Source organism: Lissotriton helveticus, chromosome 10, assembly GCF_964261635.1.
Source record: "Lissotriton helveticus chromosome 10, aLisHel1.1, whole genome shotgun sequence".
NCBI classification, from domain to species: Eukaryota; Metazoa; Chordata; class Amphibia; order Caudata; family Salamandridae; genus Lissotriton; species Lissotriton helveticus.
Genome location: NC_136071.1, coordinates 355,283,544 through 355,303,574, shown reverse-complemented (window position 1 = coordinate 355,303,574; position 20,031 = coordinate 355,283,544). Strand labels below are relative to the sequence as shown.

At 45.2% G+C, this 20,031-nt stretch overlaps 1 protein-coding gene across 8 annotated transcripts in view; it reads left to right on the top strand.

The window, feature by feature from the left end:
* Positions 1-20,031, top strand: part of LOC144783823 (uncharacterized) — a 982,913-nt gene that overhangs the window by 823,962 nt on the left and 138,920 nt on the right. For all 8 annotated transcript variants that reach the window (XR_013601608.1, XR_013601607.1, XM_078662569.1 and 5 more), the window contains 3 exons: positions 7,065-7,223; positions 18,009-18,098; positions 18,666-18,824. Coding sequence is in view for 6 of the 8 variants with exons in the window: in XM_078662569.1 (XP_078518695.1) it covers positions 7,065-7,223; positions 18,009-18,098; positions 18,666-18,824 (408 nt within the window). In the remaining 2 variants the exon portion in view is untranslated. The remainder of the gene's footprint in view (positions 1-7,064; positions 7,224-18,008; positions 18,099-18,665; positions 18,825-20,031) is intronic.

Sequence of the window (20,031 nt, the reverse complement as noted above, 5' to 3'; positions counted from 1 at the left end):
CTCGTATCCTTTGTGTTTTTTCCCAACTCTAGGACTTCTCCTACTGAGCAACTTTGATTTGAACCATTCAGGTACTGAATGTAACACTGACATATCCGAATAAAGAATACATATAACAAGAGTGCTTTGCTTCATCTTCGCGCATTAAGTTTGAATGATAGCCACTTCTGCCTGCTGTGCCCATTTGCCGCCTCACACGCCAGTACTTGTATCTTCCAAGGACCCCTGGTTGGACGAGGGTCCCAGGGGCTGCGCCGCTTTGCCTGCAGTACTTGTTCACACTCAAGGGGGGACTGCATACCCCAGAGTGCACCGCTCTACTCACCAGCTGCCGCGAGTGAGGGGGAGGCGTGGCCAACGCGCTTATAGAGCAGCATCTCCCCCGCGGCGCGGGAACCTCTTCTGCCTGCTGTGCCCATTTGCCGCCTCACACGCCAATACTTGCATCTTCCAAGGACCCCTGATGGGACGAGGGTCCCAGGGGCTGCGCCGCTTTGCCCGCAATACTTGTTCACACTCAGGAGGGGACTGCATACCCCAGAGTGCACCGCTCTACTCACCATCTGCCGCGAGTGAGGGAGAGACATGGCCAACACGCTTATAGCACAGCCTCTCCCCCCGTGGCGCGGGAGCCTCTTCTGCATGCTGTGCCCATTTGCCACTCCACATGCCAGTACTTGCATCTTCCAAGGACCTCATCGTGGGACGAGGGTCCCAGGGGCTGCCCCTCTTTCCCCACAATACTTGTTCACACTCAGGGGGGGGGAGTGCATACCCCAGAGTGCACCGCTCTACTCACCAGCTAACGCAAATGAGGGGGAGGCGTGGGCAAAGCGCTTATAGCGCAGCCTCTCCCACCGCAGGACGTGCGTGGGACGTAGCCCGGATGAAGCCCGGACCAAGGGCTGGCCCGTCTGTGCCTGCCAGGGGCCAGAAGAGTCTGGGCTGGGCCACCCCCTGATACTTACAACTGAAGAATCCCACCGAACCCGTGTTACAAGGTATTACACCTAGAACTGTTATATATAGCCTATCAGTGTGTCATTCTGTGGTGTTACAACTGGACTGTCGTGAGCTTTCGGAATGGTGAACAAATGCAAAGGAGTAGCCGGGACACTGGATGCGTTCATTGTGAGGGCAGAGTCCCTATTGACCCTCGAAATCGAGCTGACGGAGCGACGTCTGTCCATGGACCCTGCAACCTTACATTCATGCCTATCATTAGGCGGTCTGATCACTGATAGCACAACACTTGAATCTCCCTGTAAATTACCGCCTACGGCAGCATGCCTTGTTCTCTCAGACTTATCCCCGCTAAGCCCGAGAGCCCCCAAAATGGACACCCCAGATGCACCAGGAATTAGCACTAGAGCACGGGCGGCATGTCCTCAAAGGAACACCAAAGCGAAAATTCAACCTGTAAAAAGAAAGAGAAATGCCGGGATAACTAAGATCAAAAATCCCAAGGTTGCCACCTTGACAATAATGTAACTAATCAGGTGGTCACCCGCACCACTTCAGTGGGCACACAGACTGATGTTCTCTCTAACTCTGCCCGCACTGTCATTAATACAGGTGCCATGGGAGAAGCCGCCGTTCCCCCCGCTATATTTAAACCTATTAAAAATGCCTTAGCTGCTATTAAGAAGGCAATTGATACGAACTTCAATTCATTGCGGGGGGGAACTTGAATCCCTGAACTCTGAAGTGGTTAACCTAATTGGCAGGAATGTGAATTCTGATCAAAATGTTGGCAGGGGTGGACCATTTTCTTCTTGCATACATTCTAGCTTTGCCTCTCATAAAGACATCACTCCTGCTATCCCGCCCACTATTTGTAGTAGTACAAATGTACTTTCTGGGCGAAATTCCGATAGCGAACAAAGGGGAAGACAGGGTGTTCTCTTGACAGATACAGTTTTTTCAAACACAGCATTAGGAAGAAGTTGTCTTACCTACCTAGATACTAGAGCCCCTGCAAGTGACACAAGCGTAAGCACGGATATTTCCAACCGTCCCAGGAATGCTTGCTTGAGAGAAAATACTGATGTACTAAGCCTACCCCCTGCCTCCTGCCACTACGTGTTAGGGAGTCTTGAGCAGATTTGCGAAACAAGTCTGTAGATTGGCTCTGCAAACATAAGGGGTTTCACCCCTCTAACATGAACGACTTTCTTATGGCCAGAAGAGTAGGGTGGGTTGGTCCTTCTGTCAAGAATATAACTGGTGATTGTGTTGTTCTCAACTTCCGTAGACCCCACATGGTTCGCCGCTTATTGAGTATTTTCGAGCAACTCCCTACGCAAAATACCTGCATCAGTGCGCTCGCCCTGGGTAATTTATATAAGCCTCCCCTAAACCCCTTAGGGATGAACATGCCTTGCCCTTGTTAACAAATAGGTTTAACGCACTCTCGAGTCTAGATGCACAGGACTGACAGCCACCCTTGATGGTTGCTCAGCAGTACCAGCAGCTTCACTTGGAGGATTCCTCTGAAACCATAGTAACAACTGATAATGACAATGATGATCATTTCCCAATTAGAACTGACAGAGGAGCAGACCTGAACATTCTTAGTTGGAATGTAGCAGGGTTACAGTCCAAACTTGATGACCAGGATTGGTTGCGTAGTCAGAGAACAAGACATAGTAATGTTTCAGGAGACGTGGGCCATGCATGACCTGCATATCGAGGGGTTTCATTGCATCAGTGTAGCCGCATCTCGTCGCAGACAGGGCCAACCATCAGGGAGCCTTTTTATCGGGTTTAGTGTAGCAGCTGGTGGAAGCTTTACGATACTCCCAACTAACAGTTGCAATTTCCAGATTGTATTGTTTAAGAGAAGAATTTCCTTTTATCTGGTAAATTTCTATAATAATGACTTACTTTCCATTCCCAATAATAATTTTATTGAGCTCTTTGATTTTATTTCCAATTTAGACTACCAGCAACGCTCGGGCAATCCTATTGGGATTATTCTAGGAGGTGATTTTAACGCAAAACTGGTCCTGAGCCATATAATTTGGGTCCTTCTTTCCGCAGGGGTGTTGAGCTGGCAGTGTTTTTGACTTCTCATAACCTGGTTAATGTTATGGACCAGACGGGCACATTATATGCGACTAATAATAACCATCCGACATTCAGAGGCAGGGGCTATTCGTCTACAATAGATTTTGTTTTTATTGCTCCCCTAATTGTGGATCACTTAACTAATGCAGAGGTTGTTGCCACTATTCACGGGGATCATAACCCTATTGAAATAGCATTGAGATTGGCTTCACGACCCGCGTTCCTATCTGAATGCGGGGCCAGAGACTTAACGCCATCGACTTACAACTTAAGATTGATTTGGAGGGACATTGACAACGGGGATTTGTTTAAGTCACTAGCTAAGAACAACTTGCCCCTCATTAATTCCTGTTTGTCATTTGAAACCCCGTATCTAGAGGTAGTCCATGATTTCTCAAAACTCTGTCTAGTTATTAAAACCTTTCTGTCGAAACCTGCATCTCTGAGAAAGCAGGGACCTAGATGGTTTGATGATGAATGTTCACGGACTAATAGGAATTTGCGCAAGGTGTTGTCAGCTGAACCTAGGTGTGTCTCAGAGGTGAAACTGGCCAAGCAAAAGTACAACTTGGCAGTAACTGATCAGAATGTAGTACTTCTCAGGGACCGATGGGAAACCCTATCGCAGGCCGCTACTGATAAAAGGGGAAAATCATTCTGGTCTTCTGTAAGGGATCTATGGGACAGTTATTAACCCCCATCAGTTGTGCTATTTCTAGCCAATCCTGGGAATCCCACTTTTCTCAAATCTATGCTATATCCCCTTCAGCGACCAACTAGTATGAATATGGCTCATTCACTAGCATTTTGATATTTCTCCCTGAAGTAGAATAAGCTATTCAACAGAGTATTGGGAATAGGCCCCTGGCCCTGATGGGCTACCAATAGATTTAATCAAATGGAATCCAGACTTTTGGGCACCTCTTCTTTTGAATGTTTTTAATAACTTAATGTATGCCCCGTTACCCGATACCTGGGCGAAGAGTATTATCGTCTCTATATTCAAAAAGGGAGATCGGTCGCAGCCCAGTAATTACAGACCTATTTCACTGATCGATAATACCCTCAAAATATTGGGTAAAGTTTTATATAATAGGATCCTGGAATGGTCAGAGGAATGTAAAATCTTAGAGGCCTGCCAGTTAGGCTTTCGCAGCAAGGTCGGCACTAACGAACAATGCCTTCACCTCAGCCTTATAATAGGGAAATACACCGTTGCACTGAACTCTCCAGTCTATTTGGCCTTTATGGATTTGTCCTCAGCTTTTGACTTTGTAAATAGGTCAAGGCTGTGGGCAATCCTGTTGGCCTATGGTCTAGATGAGCCTTTGGTCCATTTCCTGGCATATCTTCATAAAGATCTCCAGGCACAAGTGAGGATGGGCAGAGGTGGAGAGGTTTCTGGGCCAATTAAGGTTAGAAGGGGGGTCAGGCAGAGATGTGTCTTGGCCCCCCTTCTCTTTATTATTTACATTAATGGATTGAATAAATCATTAGTATCCATGTCCCAAGATGTCCCTATGATTAATGGAAAACCCCTTCCTGTGTTATTATATGCTGACGATGCGGTTCTTATATGCCGAACCCCTAACTCTTTGCGCACTTTAGTACAGTCTTTTGTTAAATACATGGATAGTTTGGACCTAAGAGTCCATTTTAGTAAACCATTTTTAATGTCCTGTGGCCCCCGGAGACGCCAGCTCAGTTCTATTGTTGTTGGTAGTCAAAAACTGATAAGCACCTGCAAATTTCCCTGCCTTGGGATGGTCTTTGCTGCGAACGGCTCCTGGACTGAGCACCTTGCCCATTCTAGGAGCAAGTTCTCAAAGACCATCAATTTCATTTTTAGCTTTCCCGGTCCAAAGAACACAGGCGCTATTTTAGCTATCTCAAACATTTTTAAATTACAATGTGTTCCAGTGGCCACCTACGGAGCTGAGCTATGGGGTATTGCGAATAGTACCTGCATTTAGCAGGAAGAAAACAGATTCTGTAGGAAACTGTTGAGTATCCCAATCTCCACTCCACAATATCTATGCCACAAAGAACTAAATTTAAATGATATTACTGATTTTAAATGTGCCCGACCAGCTCTTTTCTGGTTATCGATCTGGAAGAATGAGCCAGCGACTCTTACCAGAGAGATTATCACTGATTGTTTGAAGTGTGATAAGGGAATGGATATCCCCTGGCTATCTGGGGTATACCAGAGTTTAAGTAGCATTAATAATGGCTGTATCTTTTTCAATCCTGCTGAAGCTGAAACTCTGTACAAAAACGCAAAGACCTCAGAAGTGCCCTTTATCTACTGTATAGCATCGAAAGAACTGCATTAGAATCAAATAAAATCCATAGTTTCTAGTTGTATGTCTCTGGAGTGGCACTGCCACCCTCTACCAAATTATCTTGTTTTACCCATGAGTTACTGGGAAAGGAGCCTTCTATTCCGCTTGAGAGCAGGGACAGTTAAATTCGTATTGTGTTTCCCTCTTGGGTACCAACCAAAACTTGGTTTAGAACCCTGTCCATGTGACGGGGTGAGTGGCCAATCTACTCTCCATTTCCTGCTTTTCTGTAAATAATACATGAAATACAGCAAGGGGCGTCCCTACCCTTTTTTCAACAGGAGCAGGCCTTTAAACTTGGATTCTGCCCACTCAAGTATGCTTGCCCTGAATGTTGAAGAGCTGGTTTTTCGTTTAAGCACATTCTTGAGAATTGCTACCAGGGCACGTAAGACAATGCTCAATTCTTGAGTTTTTAAATGATGAATTGTCAAGCCTAGAACTGTTGATAATGAATTTTTCATTTTACTTAACCCTGGGCTTGCTATATTGTGTTTTGTAAACTGTTAATTCTTATTAACATTTATTTTAACCCTTCTCCTGCCATTTATATTGTTTTTTACTGTGTCATACTTTTATGGATACAATGTTTTATCTGAATAAAGTTTATTAACTGAATGGTATCAAAACACCGGAAAGTACATTCTGCCACTTCATGAATGTGTTCACTCGGTGACCGAATGTTTCTGTGCCTTGTTTTCTTCCTGTGCTTCATTTCTCTGTCTCTTTCTGTGAATGTGCTGCATGTTTCTCCTTGTGTGCTTTTACTTGTTCATGTTTTCTCTTGTACCTATCCCTCAACGTTATGCAATATCAACTCTTTTGGAAATAGATTTTAACTTGTAGTACCTTGGTGTAGTTCAGGATATGCGTCTTTGTTGAAATCTAAACCAAGGGAGATTTGCCTTTCTCTAAGATTTTTTGTCTCTGTTCTTAGTCATTGAGTGAGTTACTCATCAAGTTAGTACTGAATTGAGACAAACTTGTTAGTTTCTTATTTATGTAATTTGCAATCCAGGAGAAGTGGAGTATCTTTTATACTGGGCCATCATCACAAGACCAGGCCTTAACCACCATTATCATTACACTGGGCTTTCACCATGAAGCCAGGTTTTCACAGCTAAGCACAGCTATTTAGATATTGTCTTCTTCATGACCTTGCCATCCTCCCTTCCCCCGTCGCAATGTACTTTCTTAAAAACAATATCAGATCGTTTTAGGAGTACGGAAAAGCTTCATTTACCACTACATGACTCCACTATACCATCCTAAAATCCTTCTTAATCTTAATCACTAGTCTATCTCACCAACTTTAATGAATGAATATATCGTCCTTATTTACCAACTAGATCGTTACTTTCAAGTTACAAGGCCAGACTTAGTTATTTGTTTACTTGTTTGCTATGAACAAAATATTTTGAGTGATTAGCTGTTCTCATATTACCTGTCGATCAGTTGAGACAATTTTCTTCAATCTGTCTTGTATTTTGCTCTCTATAATACACAACCAGTTTAATTCAGCAAAACAATGTGATAATTCGAAGGGTTACTGCAATCTGTATATTCCTTTGGAAGCAACACCTTTGCTGTGTGTTTCTGTTTTCTATTGTTGATGTATTTTGAAAGCAATCTTTCTTGTTGTTTGCCTAGGTGATGCCAGTGGCAACAGCCACCTTCATGGCCTGATGAAGCTCACCCGCCACCTGCCAGTTTCCGAGAGCAACGCGTCGAGCCGAACAATGCAGGAAATTGCACGAGGAATGGTGGATAAAAGGCCAATAAGAAGAAGTCAGGTTGCTTTTTTTAACGGTATGAATGGGAGTTCTTCACTCTGCAGTTCGCTTTGAGGACTGCGTGTGACTCACAGCAATACTGATTAAAGTGCAGACCTATTTTTGAAGCACTCTTGTCTGTCTATGTGAAGTGTCAATAAGTATATCAGTTTAAAGATGCCAGCAGTTTATAAATGTATATTCGAGGCATGTGGGCTGCTGAATTCGTATCTGTGCATAGATCGCCACCTAGTGTTGGGTCCGGATGATTGCACATTGTTGTCCTGGAAGAGTCTTCGAAGTATCACGAGATAGGTGGCTCCTCCCTCGGACTACAGTGCGCATGGGCATCCCCTCCATCCTCAGATTGTTTTTTCCCGCCATTGGGTTCGTATGTACCTTCCAGCGCTCCAAGTTCGGAATCAAATAAAACTTTTCTAAAAGGCCAAAAGGCCTTCGCTTGCGTCGGTATTGTTTCGATCGGTACCAAAGGACTTCTCTTCAACGTTTGTTTGCACTCCGGTCGTCGAATCGGGCCGTTAGGCCTTCTCGACGCCACGTGGACCGATGGTCGATGGAACAAAGTCCATTCAAGTACTGCCCGCAGTGCAACTCGAAGTTCACGCACACAGATAAGCATCCAGTGTGCAACAAATGTCTATCCCCAGATCATAATGAAGATAATTGTCTAGCTTGTGCCCAGTTCCGACCCAAAAAGACTATTCGGAATCGGCGAGCGGCGAGGCAAGAAATGCAGAGGTCGGCACCGGAGCCCGAGAATATCTTCGATGATGAGGAAGAACTAGTACGCGCCGAAGACTCTGATCAAGAGGACCAGTACTCCGAGCACGACTCCGAATACTATATCGACGAAGAGGAGGAAAACGTCGATATTGAGGAGTATGAAAATGACATCGTAGCTGTCGAAGACGACTCCGATGACAACGAGGGGTGAACCGTGAGTACACCGCCCCATATAGACACTACACCTATATCAGAGACTCAGGTCGAGGCATCGCCAGCAGGCCTTAGCCAAGATCAAAATACTGGTTCTATAGCCCTGCCATACCGAAACTAATCGACACGACCGTCTTCGGACCGAACGCTGTCGAACCGAGCGCCACAAAACCAAAGGGCGCCGATCCGAAGGCCACCATACCCGAAAAATATTCGAAGCCAAAGGCCGACGAATCGACCAAATCGACTTCGACAGTGGAAAAAGGGAAAAAGCCTGTCACCGAAGACAAAAGGGCTACGCCCAAAGCGGTCATCGAACCGAAATCGAAACCTAAGGTTCCACAGAACAAACACGTCGAGCCGAAGCCCATTGATCCGAAGAGGGGCATCGAGATGAAAACACAGGCTCCAAAAACACCTCTAAAGCCAAAAGAAGTTGACGAACCGTCGAAGTCGCTCGGTCCAACAAAAGTGGTGAAACCTATAAAGGATATCAGACCACCAAAACCGGCCGGACATCCGCAAAAAACACCACAGGCACCGAAAACAGTCGAAGCAAACAAAGGAATCGACCCGAAAAAGGTCAAACCAAAGACATCGGCGCCAAAGCAAAAGACTGTGGAGGAGGAGCTCATCCATCCAGACCCCTAAACAAAAGATCAATCCAAGATATATATTGACCCAAATACTGGGAAAGTGACTGTTTATACAAAAGAGAAAAGACCAGTTGCTGCAGAAGACTTTTCTAGAATTTCTCTCAAAAAGAAACAGGACTGTGCTACCTCTCCTATTCTTTTTCAACCTATCTCTCCTGCTATGCCTTCTATTCCACATGCCCCATACTCACCTGCACGCTCTGACCACAACTTAGATGAGGATCAGGATGCAGAAGGGGGTTTTGGATACCCACAAGACCCATATGTGGACCCCAATTTACAAAGCGAAACAAAAGGGGATGATGGACGGAGCGTTTGAGCAAATCAAACACTCACCCCCAGTCAACTGATCTGGGTTTAAGGGTGGCAGGGTATGCTCAGACGTGAGTCCCTTGCTCACTTTGCCACTGGATTCAAGCAAGCCGGGCTGAAGACGGCTGGAATGCCAGAAACCGGTCCCCGGAAGCTTGTTTCCGGTCCAGGGAAGACATGGCTTGGCAGTTCGGGCTGGACTGTTCCCATGAGGCACAGGGTCAGACTGATTTGCATATAGCCATGTCTGAACTGGGGTGGCAGAGTGGGCTAAAGAACGGTGATGGATCAAACCCAGATCTTTTGACTGGGTGTGAGTGTTTGATTGGTTCTGATGCTCCATCCATCACCACCCCCTTTTGTACCGCTTTGGCCGCCATAAGTGTGGCAGGGTATGCTCAGACGCGAGTCCCTTGCTCACTTTGCCACTGGATTCAAGCAAGCAGGGCTGAAGACGGCTGGAATGCCAGAAACCGGTCCCCAGAAGCTTGTTTCCGGTCCAGGGAAGACATGGCTTGGCAGTTCGGGCTGGACTGTTCCCATGAGGCACAGGGTCAGACTGATTTGCATGTAGCCATGTCTGAACTGGGGTGGCAGAGTGGGCTAAAGAACGGTGATGGATCAAACCCAGATCTTTTGACTGGGTGTGAGTGTTTGATTGGTTCTGATGCTCTGTCCATCACCACCCCCTTTTGTACCGACCCCAATTTACAACCATGGGGTGGGGGGTGAGCCAGATAATGAGGGGACTCTACCCATTACATATCCTACGGTATACCCTGTGAAACCATCACCCACAGAAGCCACAGTGGCTTTTAACTTTCTAATAGATAGAGCAGCAACCTACCATCATGTAGACATGCACTCAGATGCTGTAGAAGAAGATTTTCTATTCGAAACGCTAGCTATATCAGAAAAAAGTGTCAAAACACTCCCCATGTTAAAGGGCGTCCTAAAGCACGCAAATGACATTTTTAAAGACACTGCTAGGGCACGTGTTATTAACCCAAGGATAGAAAAAAGTATAGGGCAGCACCAGTAGACCCTACTTACATCAAGGGCCAACTACCTTTAGACTCGTTAGTAGTATCCAACGCACAAAAGCGTGCTAATTCCTAAACTACTGGAGAGACTCCTCCTGATAAGGAGTCAAAAATTTTTGAAGCATCAGGCAAGAGAGTGGCAGCTCAAGCAGCAAACTCATGGAGAATAGCCAATACTCAGGCCCTGCTGGCCAGATATGACAGGGCACACTATGATACTGTAGAGGAACGTCTCCAACACTTACCTGAGCCCTACAAAGACCAGGCAGATGAACTTATACAGGAAGGAAAGCTCATCACCAATGCCTCCATTAAATGCGCTCTAGATGCGGCAGATACAGCTGCTAGATCTATTAACACCAGCGTACTGCTTCGGAGGCATGCATGGCTTCGCATTTCTGGATTTAAAAATGAGGTACAGGCCACAATCCTTAACCAGCCTATAAATCCAGATTTTTTATTTGGTCCAGCAGTTGACTCAATTCTGGACAAAATGAAAAAAGACACTGAGACTGCAAAGTCCATGGGAGCTCTTCAGTCCCAACAACACAGAGGCTCCTTTCGTAGCCCCCAACTATAGAGGAGGAGCGCGTGGTAACACATCGCAGCAATCCTCCATATACAAAACAAATAGGCAATTCACATACAATAAGAGCACAAACAGAGGTGGATACAGAGGAAATAATAACAAAGGCAGAGGTCGTGGAGGCAATGCCAATAGATCCTCCACTAACACCAAACAGTAACTTCTTGGCACTACCCCCAGACCATATAACACTGGTCGGGGGAAGACTACAACAGTTTCTGCCAGTGTGGTTAAAGATCACTACAGACAAGTGGGTCAGGCAAATTATCCAACATGGCTATTGCTTAGAACTCACATCAACACCACCCAACATACCGCCCGTACACCGTCCAATGTCACAGGAGCATATAGCATTACTGCAGCAAGAGGTCATCAGTATGCTGCAAAAGGGGGCCATAGAACCAGTCCCACTCCAACATCAAGGAACAGGAGTATACTCCCTATACTTCCTCATTCCCAAAAAGGACAGTACTCTCAGACCAATATTGGACCTCAGACCCCTCAACCTGTACATTTTATCAGAACATTTCCACATGCTCACAACAAGTCTTGCCATTGCTGCGTCAGGGAGACTTCCTAGCAACTCTAGACCTCAAAGACGCATACTTTCATATACCAATGCACCCTGCTCACAGAAAGTATCTGAGGTTTACTATTCAAGTACAACACTACCAGTTCAAAGTCCTACCATTCGGTGTCACAACAGCTCCACGGGTGTTCACCAAATGCCTAGCAACAGTGGCGGCACATCTCAGAAGACAACACATTCATGTGTACCCATATCTGGACGACTGGCTAATACAAGCGCCATCGGCCCAGCAACGTGCCAGCCACATATCACACACCATTCATTTCCTGCACAGTCTAGGCTTCTCGCTAAACTACCCAAAGTCACACCTGCAACCCTCCCACGTCCAACAGGACCTGGGAGCGACAATAGATACACTAGCAACAAAAGCAAACCCCAACACAGCACGGATCAACAGCATGCAGATTGTGAGAAGTTGGCCTGATAGGTGATTTTTCCAATTCTGGAACCACCTATTATCAGACCAAACAATCCCTTATGGTGTCAGGTTGTAAGTCAACCTTGTTAGACAAGCTATCCTAGGGGTAGCATGGACTAAGCAGCCTAAAGGCTTAACTTAAGAGGTCGTGTTAAGCGAGCTGTTTTACCACATACAATCCTGTAATATCAAATGAAAGGACACCACACAAGTATATATTATAAAAATATATGTATTTATTACTAAAAACAATCCCCAGTATTCTTTATGAATAAAGGGGCACAAGCGTTAAATCAAAAGTACGGTTTAAACATACAAAGTTGCACAATTATGGATGAGGGCGGGTGGCCACTCAAACCATATACTAAACAAGTGGTATAAGAGATACCAATCGAACAGTGGTTAGGCCTAGGGAATCGCTGGGAGCAGTCGGGACAAGCAATGCTGAAGTCGGGAGAGGCCCACGGGATTTGGGAGCAGTGCGGAAAGCGCACGCATGCACCAATGTTAACCAATGGTGCGTAAAAGTTGCAAAGTTAAAGTTTAAGGACACTTCCGCTGAACCTAGAGGAACAAAACTTAAGACACAGACCCTAGGGATGTGTACCAGTGTGGGAACACCGGCGGAGCAAAGTTACCTCACCCACAGGAAGCGGGTGCACAGGGTCGAAGTTGAGTCGGGTTTCGTCACGCAGGCTCTTGGTGCTTGAAGCTGAAAGGGCTGCAGGCAGGGTGAAAGAGAAGTGTTCGGTGGAGTCCAAGGGTGGACTCGAGTCGAAAAGTACCTGAAAGCAGAGGGGACAGAGTCTGGGTCACTCAGCAGTGACCAGGGTGGAACCAGGACGGAACCAGGCAATGTCGGGCGCAATCAGGTGGTCGTCGAGGAGCTTCTCTCCGCTGTCACGTGGGCTCTGGGGCATCTGCGACGTCCAGGAGCGGGTCACGATCTGTCCCACGAGGGCTCTCACCGTCGGCGCAGTCGGCTTCAAGTTTGGAGCAAACAACACTTGGCAAGAGCAATCCACGCGGAACCGGGAGATTGCTTCTCACTCGAACCAGGAGGGTCAGAGTGGGGGCTCCTTTTCAGGGGAGCTGGTGCAGATCTGGAGCAACCAGATTCACAGGTCGAATTTCAAAGTTTGTCGGTACAGGGGCCACTAGCCGGCTGGCAAGTGACCGGGCCAACGCGTTGAGCCAAATGGAGCAAAAGGGCCCCACGCAGCACTCGTCGAGTGTGGAGGGCTGAACTTCGATGCAAGAGTGGCTCAGGGTTGGGGCTTCTCAAACCCCGGTGTACAGCTTCGAGGGTCACTCGTGGGCTGCACGGTCAGCGTCTCGTGGTCAATTCAAGATGGCGTGCCCCACGCTTCCGGTCGCCTCCACGGGTCTCAGCTCTGCAGGGACTGTGGATCGGGCTGTTGGAAGGCAGGCAAGCTTGATCTCGTCGATCTCTATCGCTCGAGTTCCGGCGGGAACTGCGACAAAGCAGACGTCGATGGCTGGATGGTGCCTGTTTGCACAGGGTGGTCACTCCTTGACCACAAGGGAGATTCTTCGGGCTTCTACGTCGAGTAGGATGTCGAAGGGTCCAGAATTTCGTTTCTTATGTTTCTTCAGATAATCTGAAGTGCATTGGCACTGCTCCCAGTCTTATACTAATTTTGGGGGCTGGATTACCTGCTAGGTCTCCTCCTATGGGTGGGACCCAGGAAGTGGGTGGATACACCCCCTTCCTTTGATCCAGGCCGCCCTGGCACGAGGGCTGGAGTGCCCCAGAACCGGTTTGGCCGGATTATGCAAGGGGCAGCCTTGTGCGCCCCAAGCAGTGTCTGGTTTCTTTCAAACCTCCCTGCTACAATCCACTATCTCCTGTCTGGAGGGTGGTAACACCCCCCTGCGACAGGAAACCCTTTGTCCAGGCCCCATTTGGCTGAGTTTCGGTCAGCTTCAGGGGGTCAGACTCTTGTCTGTGGCAGAGGCATCCATTTTGTGGATCTAAGGTCCTTTTAGAAATTAACCGCATTTAAGTAAAGTAACATGTCTTACCCCTCTAGAGGGGTGGAATGCTATCCCCGTCGCCAGAACTGGCGAGGGGATAGTATTCCAAATCGTATGACACCTTACACGACATGTTTTGATAAAGCCAAACCAGAGTTGCTATATAACCGCGAGGATTATAAGGCACTTAAGAGTATATGGTATGGCATTATCCTGAAACAGCTTAGGGAGTTGTTCCCGACGGCTGCAGACAGGCTCAGCTCATGCTAGAGCTCCATCTCACATTAAACCACGCACTCTGCCTCCAGGATTGATGAGGCCTTCCATAGGAGTGGCTCACAGGTTAATATGTGTCCAGATATAGGTTTAGATATAGGTATACTATATCTAAGTAAGGGGTGATTACACCGCCTTACCCCAGCTGAGTGATCAGCCAGTTGTGTCAATTTAAGAACCAGCCAGGGGTGGCAAAAGATATGCTGCAGCCCCTGGTAGGCCTTGGTGGCCCCTATGCCCTGGGCACCTTTAGTGCATTATACAGGGGCTGACAAGGAGTCAATTTCCAATTGTGGTATGTACCTAGGGTACATGGAATCCATTTTACAGAGAGAGCAGATGGCCTGGGGCCCTGATTAGCAGGGAACCAGGTCAACTAAGTCAAAAAACCAGCTAAACACAGGCAAAAAACTGGGGTAACCATAGTCAGGTAGCCACCTTCCTACACAGATGTTAATCCAAAAATTCAGACCACAACACTCATTACCAGCTCGAGTGTTTATGCAACTAATAGGCATGATGGCCTTGTGCATATTTATAGTCCCTCATGCCAGACTACACATGCGTCCGCTACAAGAGTGCTTAGCAAAGCAGTGGAAACAGGCTCAAGGACAATTAAAGGACCTAGTGTTGGTGAACAGTCGTGCATACAACTCTCTGCATTGGTGGAATTCACAAAACCTTTGCAAAGGACGACTGTTCCAAGAGCCTGTCCCACAGATAGGGATGACAGCGGATGCATCCCTGCTAGGCTGGGGAGCCCATGTCCTGAATTACACAGTCCAAGGACTATGGACTATACAACAGAAAAAAATGCACATCAACCTTCTGGAGTTAATGGCAATCTTCCTAGCTCTAAAAGCGTTCAAGAAACCCTTATGCAACAAAACTGTGTTGATCCGGACGAACAACATGACAGCTATGTATTATATTCAAAAGCAGGGAGGGACACACTCCCCACAGCTGTCGCACCTGGCTCAAAGCGTGTGGAAGTGGGCCATTCAGAGGAACATGTTTCTCATGGCAGAACACCTCCCAGGCAAGGACAATCAAATAGCCGACCTGCTCAGCAGGCACAGTCAACAGATGCACGAATGGGAGATTCACCCCAATGTGCTCCAACCATTCTTCCGGCAGTGGGGACAACCGGAGATAGATCTGTTTGCCACAAACGAAAACGCAAAATGCCAGTACTTTGCCGCCAGATTCCCACATCCGCGGTCGCAGAGCAATGCGATATGGATGAACTGGTCCGGTGAATTTGCGTACGCTTTTCCCCCAGCTCCATTAATACCGCTAGTGGCACGCAAAATGCACCAACATTCGCTAACGCTAATACTAGTCGCTCCAACGTGGGCGAGGCAACCCTGGTACACAACGTTCCTAGAACTGTCAGTGGTGCCTCATCAAAGACTGCGACTCTCACCCAGTCTTCTAACTCAGAACCATGGCGAAATCCAACACCCATATCCGCAACAGCTGAACCTGGCAATCTGGCTCCTGAGATCCTAGAGTTTGGATACCTCAACTTGCCTCCAGACTGCATGAATATTATCAAAGAGACAAGAAGACCCACTACCAGGGCATGTTATGCAGCTAAGTGGAAACGTTTCGTCATTTACTGCAGAAACAACGACATAAATCCATTAGATGTTTCTACACAAAACATCATTTGCTATCTACTGCACCTACAACGTTGCAATTTAGCCTACTCATCCATCAGGATACATTTAGCTGCGTTAGCAGCATACCTCCAAAACAGGCAACACCTTTCACTGTTTAGAGTGCCAGCAATTAAGGCATTTATGGAGGGACTCAAGCGGGTAATTCCACCAAAACACCCACCTTCACCAGTCTGGAATCTGAACATCGTTTTAACCAGACTTATGGGACCTCCTTTTGAACCACTACACTCATGCGAACTACAATTTCTAACTTGGAAGGTGGCTTTCCTTATTGCAATTACTTCACTTAGAAGAGTTAGTGAGCTGCAAGCCCTAACTATTCAGGAGCCATTCATTCAAGTACATGCAAATAGAGTAGTTCTCAGAACAAACCCTAAATTCATGCCAAAAGTGATGTCCCATTTTCACATAAATCAAACAATAGAACTGCAAGTGTTCTTTCAAAATCCACCGACAGTAGGTGAACGAGCCTTGCATACTCTAGATGTCAAAAGAGCTCTGCTATACTATATAGATAGAACTAAAGCATTTCAAAAGACAAAGCAGCTGTTTGTCGCTTTCTCACCGCAACACAAAGACAACCCTATTTCAAAATCAGGTATAGCCAGATGGATCGTTAAGTGCATTCAGATATGTTATTTAAAAGCAAAATGCACCTTAACAGTTCCCCCTAGGGCGCATTCTACACGCAAACTAGGGGCATCCATGGCTTTCCTAGGAAATATTCCTTTACATGAAATTTGTAGAGCAGCCACATGGTCAACCATACATACATTCACCAAACACTATTGTGTAGATGTACATTCCAAACAGCAAGCTGCTGTAGGACAGGCTGTTCTCAAAACTCTTTTTCAGACTGCTGCAGCTGGCACAGGGAGATACTGCTATACATTTTATGCACAGATATGAATTCAGCAGCCCACATGCCTCGAACGGAATATGCTACTTACCAGTATGCATCTGTTCTTGGCATGTAGGGCTGCTGACATTCATATCGCCCACCCACCTCCCTGGTGCCTGTTGCAGCTGTAGCATTCACTCTTTGCATGGACATCTATCACTGTACTATACTCCATCTCTGACACAATGGCGAAAAACAATCTGAGGATGGAGGGGATGCCCATGCGCACTGTAGTCCGAGGTAGGAGCCACCTATCTCGTGATACTTCGAAGACTCTTCCAGGACAACAATGTGCAATCATCCGGACCCAACACTAGGCGGTGATCTATGCACAGATATGAATGTCAGCAGCCCTACATGCCAAGAACAGATGCATACTGGTAAGTAGCATATTCCTTATTTGTTATTTCATAGGTCTCATCTGGCTGTCACATCATATGTTCATAACACGTTCTAAACCAACCTGGGAGGGTTGTTTTTTTGCTTTTTGGATCATAATATTGTTTCCATTATTTGACATTGATACATGTTCAAAAACTCCCTAAAATTGGGCAAATATGGAAGCAGAGGTGTACTGTCTTTGAGGTCCTTAGTGGCCGTGAATGTTTGGAGGTGGTTTTAGTGGAAGACAAGTGGAGTTGGTAAATGATAGTGTTTGGTTTGAATGGTATTCTTTTCTAGACACTGACCCTTATTTGATTGTGCCCTCTGTTTTGTGCCTACATCCTATTTGGCCCTGTGAAAACCCCCTTTTTAATCTCAAGATTATTTTTAGATCTGTTTTTTGGGTAGACCAAAACATTACTGCACAGTGGTGCAAATAGAAAGAATTCACATTTTAAAGCTGGTGAATTCCGTTTATGACAGGCCTAAGTGCCTGCCCCTGCAATGCCAATGAGAGCTGCCAACATAATCCTCTCGATAAACACAAAATACTTGTAACCTTAAACCCTGCTGAATGATTATTTACTAAGCATGCGCATTATTAATTGTAAGGTTCAGATTACAGTGACTGTTCTGTTGGTTCAAGGACTGAAAGTAAACATGCACTTTTAAAAACAAAGCACTAAGAAGCTGCTATTGCAGCATATTCAGTCTCATGAGTTTGAATTCTGATAAGGTCCTTCTAGCCCTCCTGAACTTTAGGATGAAATTACCTACCTATCTATCTGTGTGTTTCATTTAGCTCATAGACCAGTCAAGGCAGTCTTTGATTGTAGCACATGCAGTTAACACAAAAAGTGTTCTGTAAGAGACGAAAAAGCAGTTCTATTACCTCATACTAATACATGTAGATAATGGCAACAAAGGTGTGCTTATGAAAACAAATGATTCTGCTATTAAAGTCATACTTTTGATGAAAGATTTATAAACCCTCTGTCACTCTCCTTGTCCTACAAGAGGCCTCCCCACTGCGAGATTTGAATGACAGTAATGCAGGTTCTGGGGACTCTGTCATAAGCGACGACACCAGCTGGTCTTCCGAGAATGGTGAGATTTTTACTATATACCAACATTATTTTATGGCTGTGTTTTAGTTGTAGTGTCTTTCATTAACCTAATGTTGCTAAACAGGGTTCATATGCTTAGACATATATTATTATTATGAGTAAAGCCAAACCCCAACCACTGTGTAGGCGGCAGGCCTCCGACAAGGTCTCAGCAACCCCGTTGTGGGGGACTTACTGGTGGCAACAACTCACTTATCCATAGAGCTACTCACACACCCAGCTACTCACAGAACCTGATCATACAACCAGGCACTAACTCATTGTCTCAATCAAGACAATCTGTTTGCCACTTTTAAGTTTTCTTTTTTTCAATATATGAGACAATCTGTTTGCCACTTTTAAGGTTTTTCAATATATTGTTTTTCTATATGTACTGTGATTTTTTATGTATTGTGATTTTAATTGAATTCTGTCAGTTTTAACTAGTGTATTTAGTTTCATAATATATGCACTATCTATCTTGTATGGTCATACAACCATGTGTGTATTCAAATGCCACCAATTATAGTATGTGTATTTGCTGACCACTTTCCATCTTTTATTGTAGCTGAGCCCTCCTATTCTGCCATCAGTAGGCTGCAGAAGGTTGTGAGTGGCTTTTCTGAAAATGAATGCATTAGCCCCTTCACTGCGGTGAAACCATCTGCTGCAAAAAGGAGTGTGCAGGAAGCAGGCATGAGAAGGATGTGTGATCACAGGGAGGCCGGTGAGTTGCCATCAATTTTGTACAAGTTTTCAGTGACTGCTATTTCTGTGGTAGTACCATGCATAGAGAGATCACATCTACTTGGTATTAGTCACTGGCAGCATCGCCACAGGCACTACAAACTCAAGAAAGGAGATCTCCTGTTTCTATGCGATTGCAAGCTTCGTGCTTTGACAAGTGTTCCACCTATTTAAGCATGGTGTTAGGGTAAGTAAAGTATATAAATTGATTGTTTTTAGTTTCTTAAAACCATAACAATTTACCATATAAAACATTCATCATGGCACACACGTGTAGAAAATCATACAATTAAAACATTTCCTTTATAACCACTTAATTCCAGCATCATTGTAAAAGATCAGGGTGCAAATAATCCTGCAGCTGCCTATTCTTGTGTTAACCTGAACTATCTTATTCTACATGTGCCTAGATAAAAACTATACTGTAGCCCTGATCGACTACCAGAATCAGTTAAAGTTATTTATATATATATATATATATATATATATATATATATATATATTCTGCTCGATTCTCCAGGTACCAAAGAATTACCCGCACTCACGGAATTTACAAATTTCCAGGGTTGCTTTATTGCTTCAAAACAGACAAAGACAGACGCCCTCGCGTTTCGGCACACAGCCTTTTTCGATGTCGGTAGCCACCGGACATCGACATGTTTTTAAACATATTCACCTCATTAAAGGAAGGACTATTGGTCAACTGGAATTTTTCAGCGCCATCTTAGAGTGGTGTACAAACATTTGTAGTGTAATCACTTTACATAACCTGTTATGATGTTAAATAACATTGTTAAACCACTCGATTATACAAGTACGCTAAAATGTGGGATGTAAAGTTATTGTTATCCTCCCACAACTACATTATTTATATTTGCATTATTTCCGCATACTTGATAATTAAACATAACAAAACAACATTTAGCAGTGGATCGGCCATTATCCTTCCTAAAACACTTTCCAAGTCTGTTTATCAAAGTAAGTCAACAAATGAATACTGGCTCTATGTACATTATATACATTCTTATAAATCTTCAAAATTAATGTGACAATTAATTTATGATGTATATATTTCTCCATATTTTTACTTTTTTCTCTCATTTACATATACTTTATATTACTAACGTTTTCTAGAAACATTCATGTTTAGTTATATCATAGACACACCTAGATCTGCATAATGATCC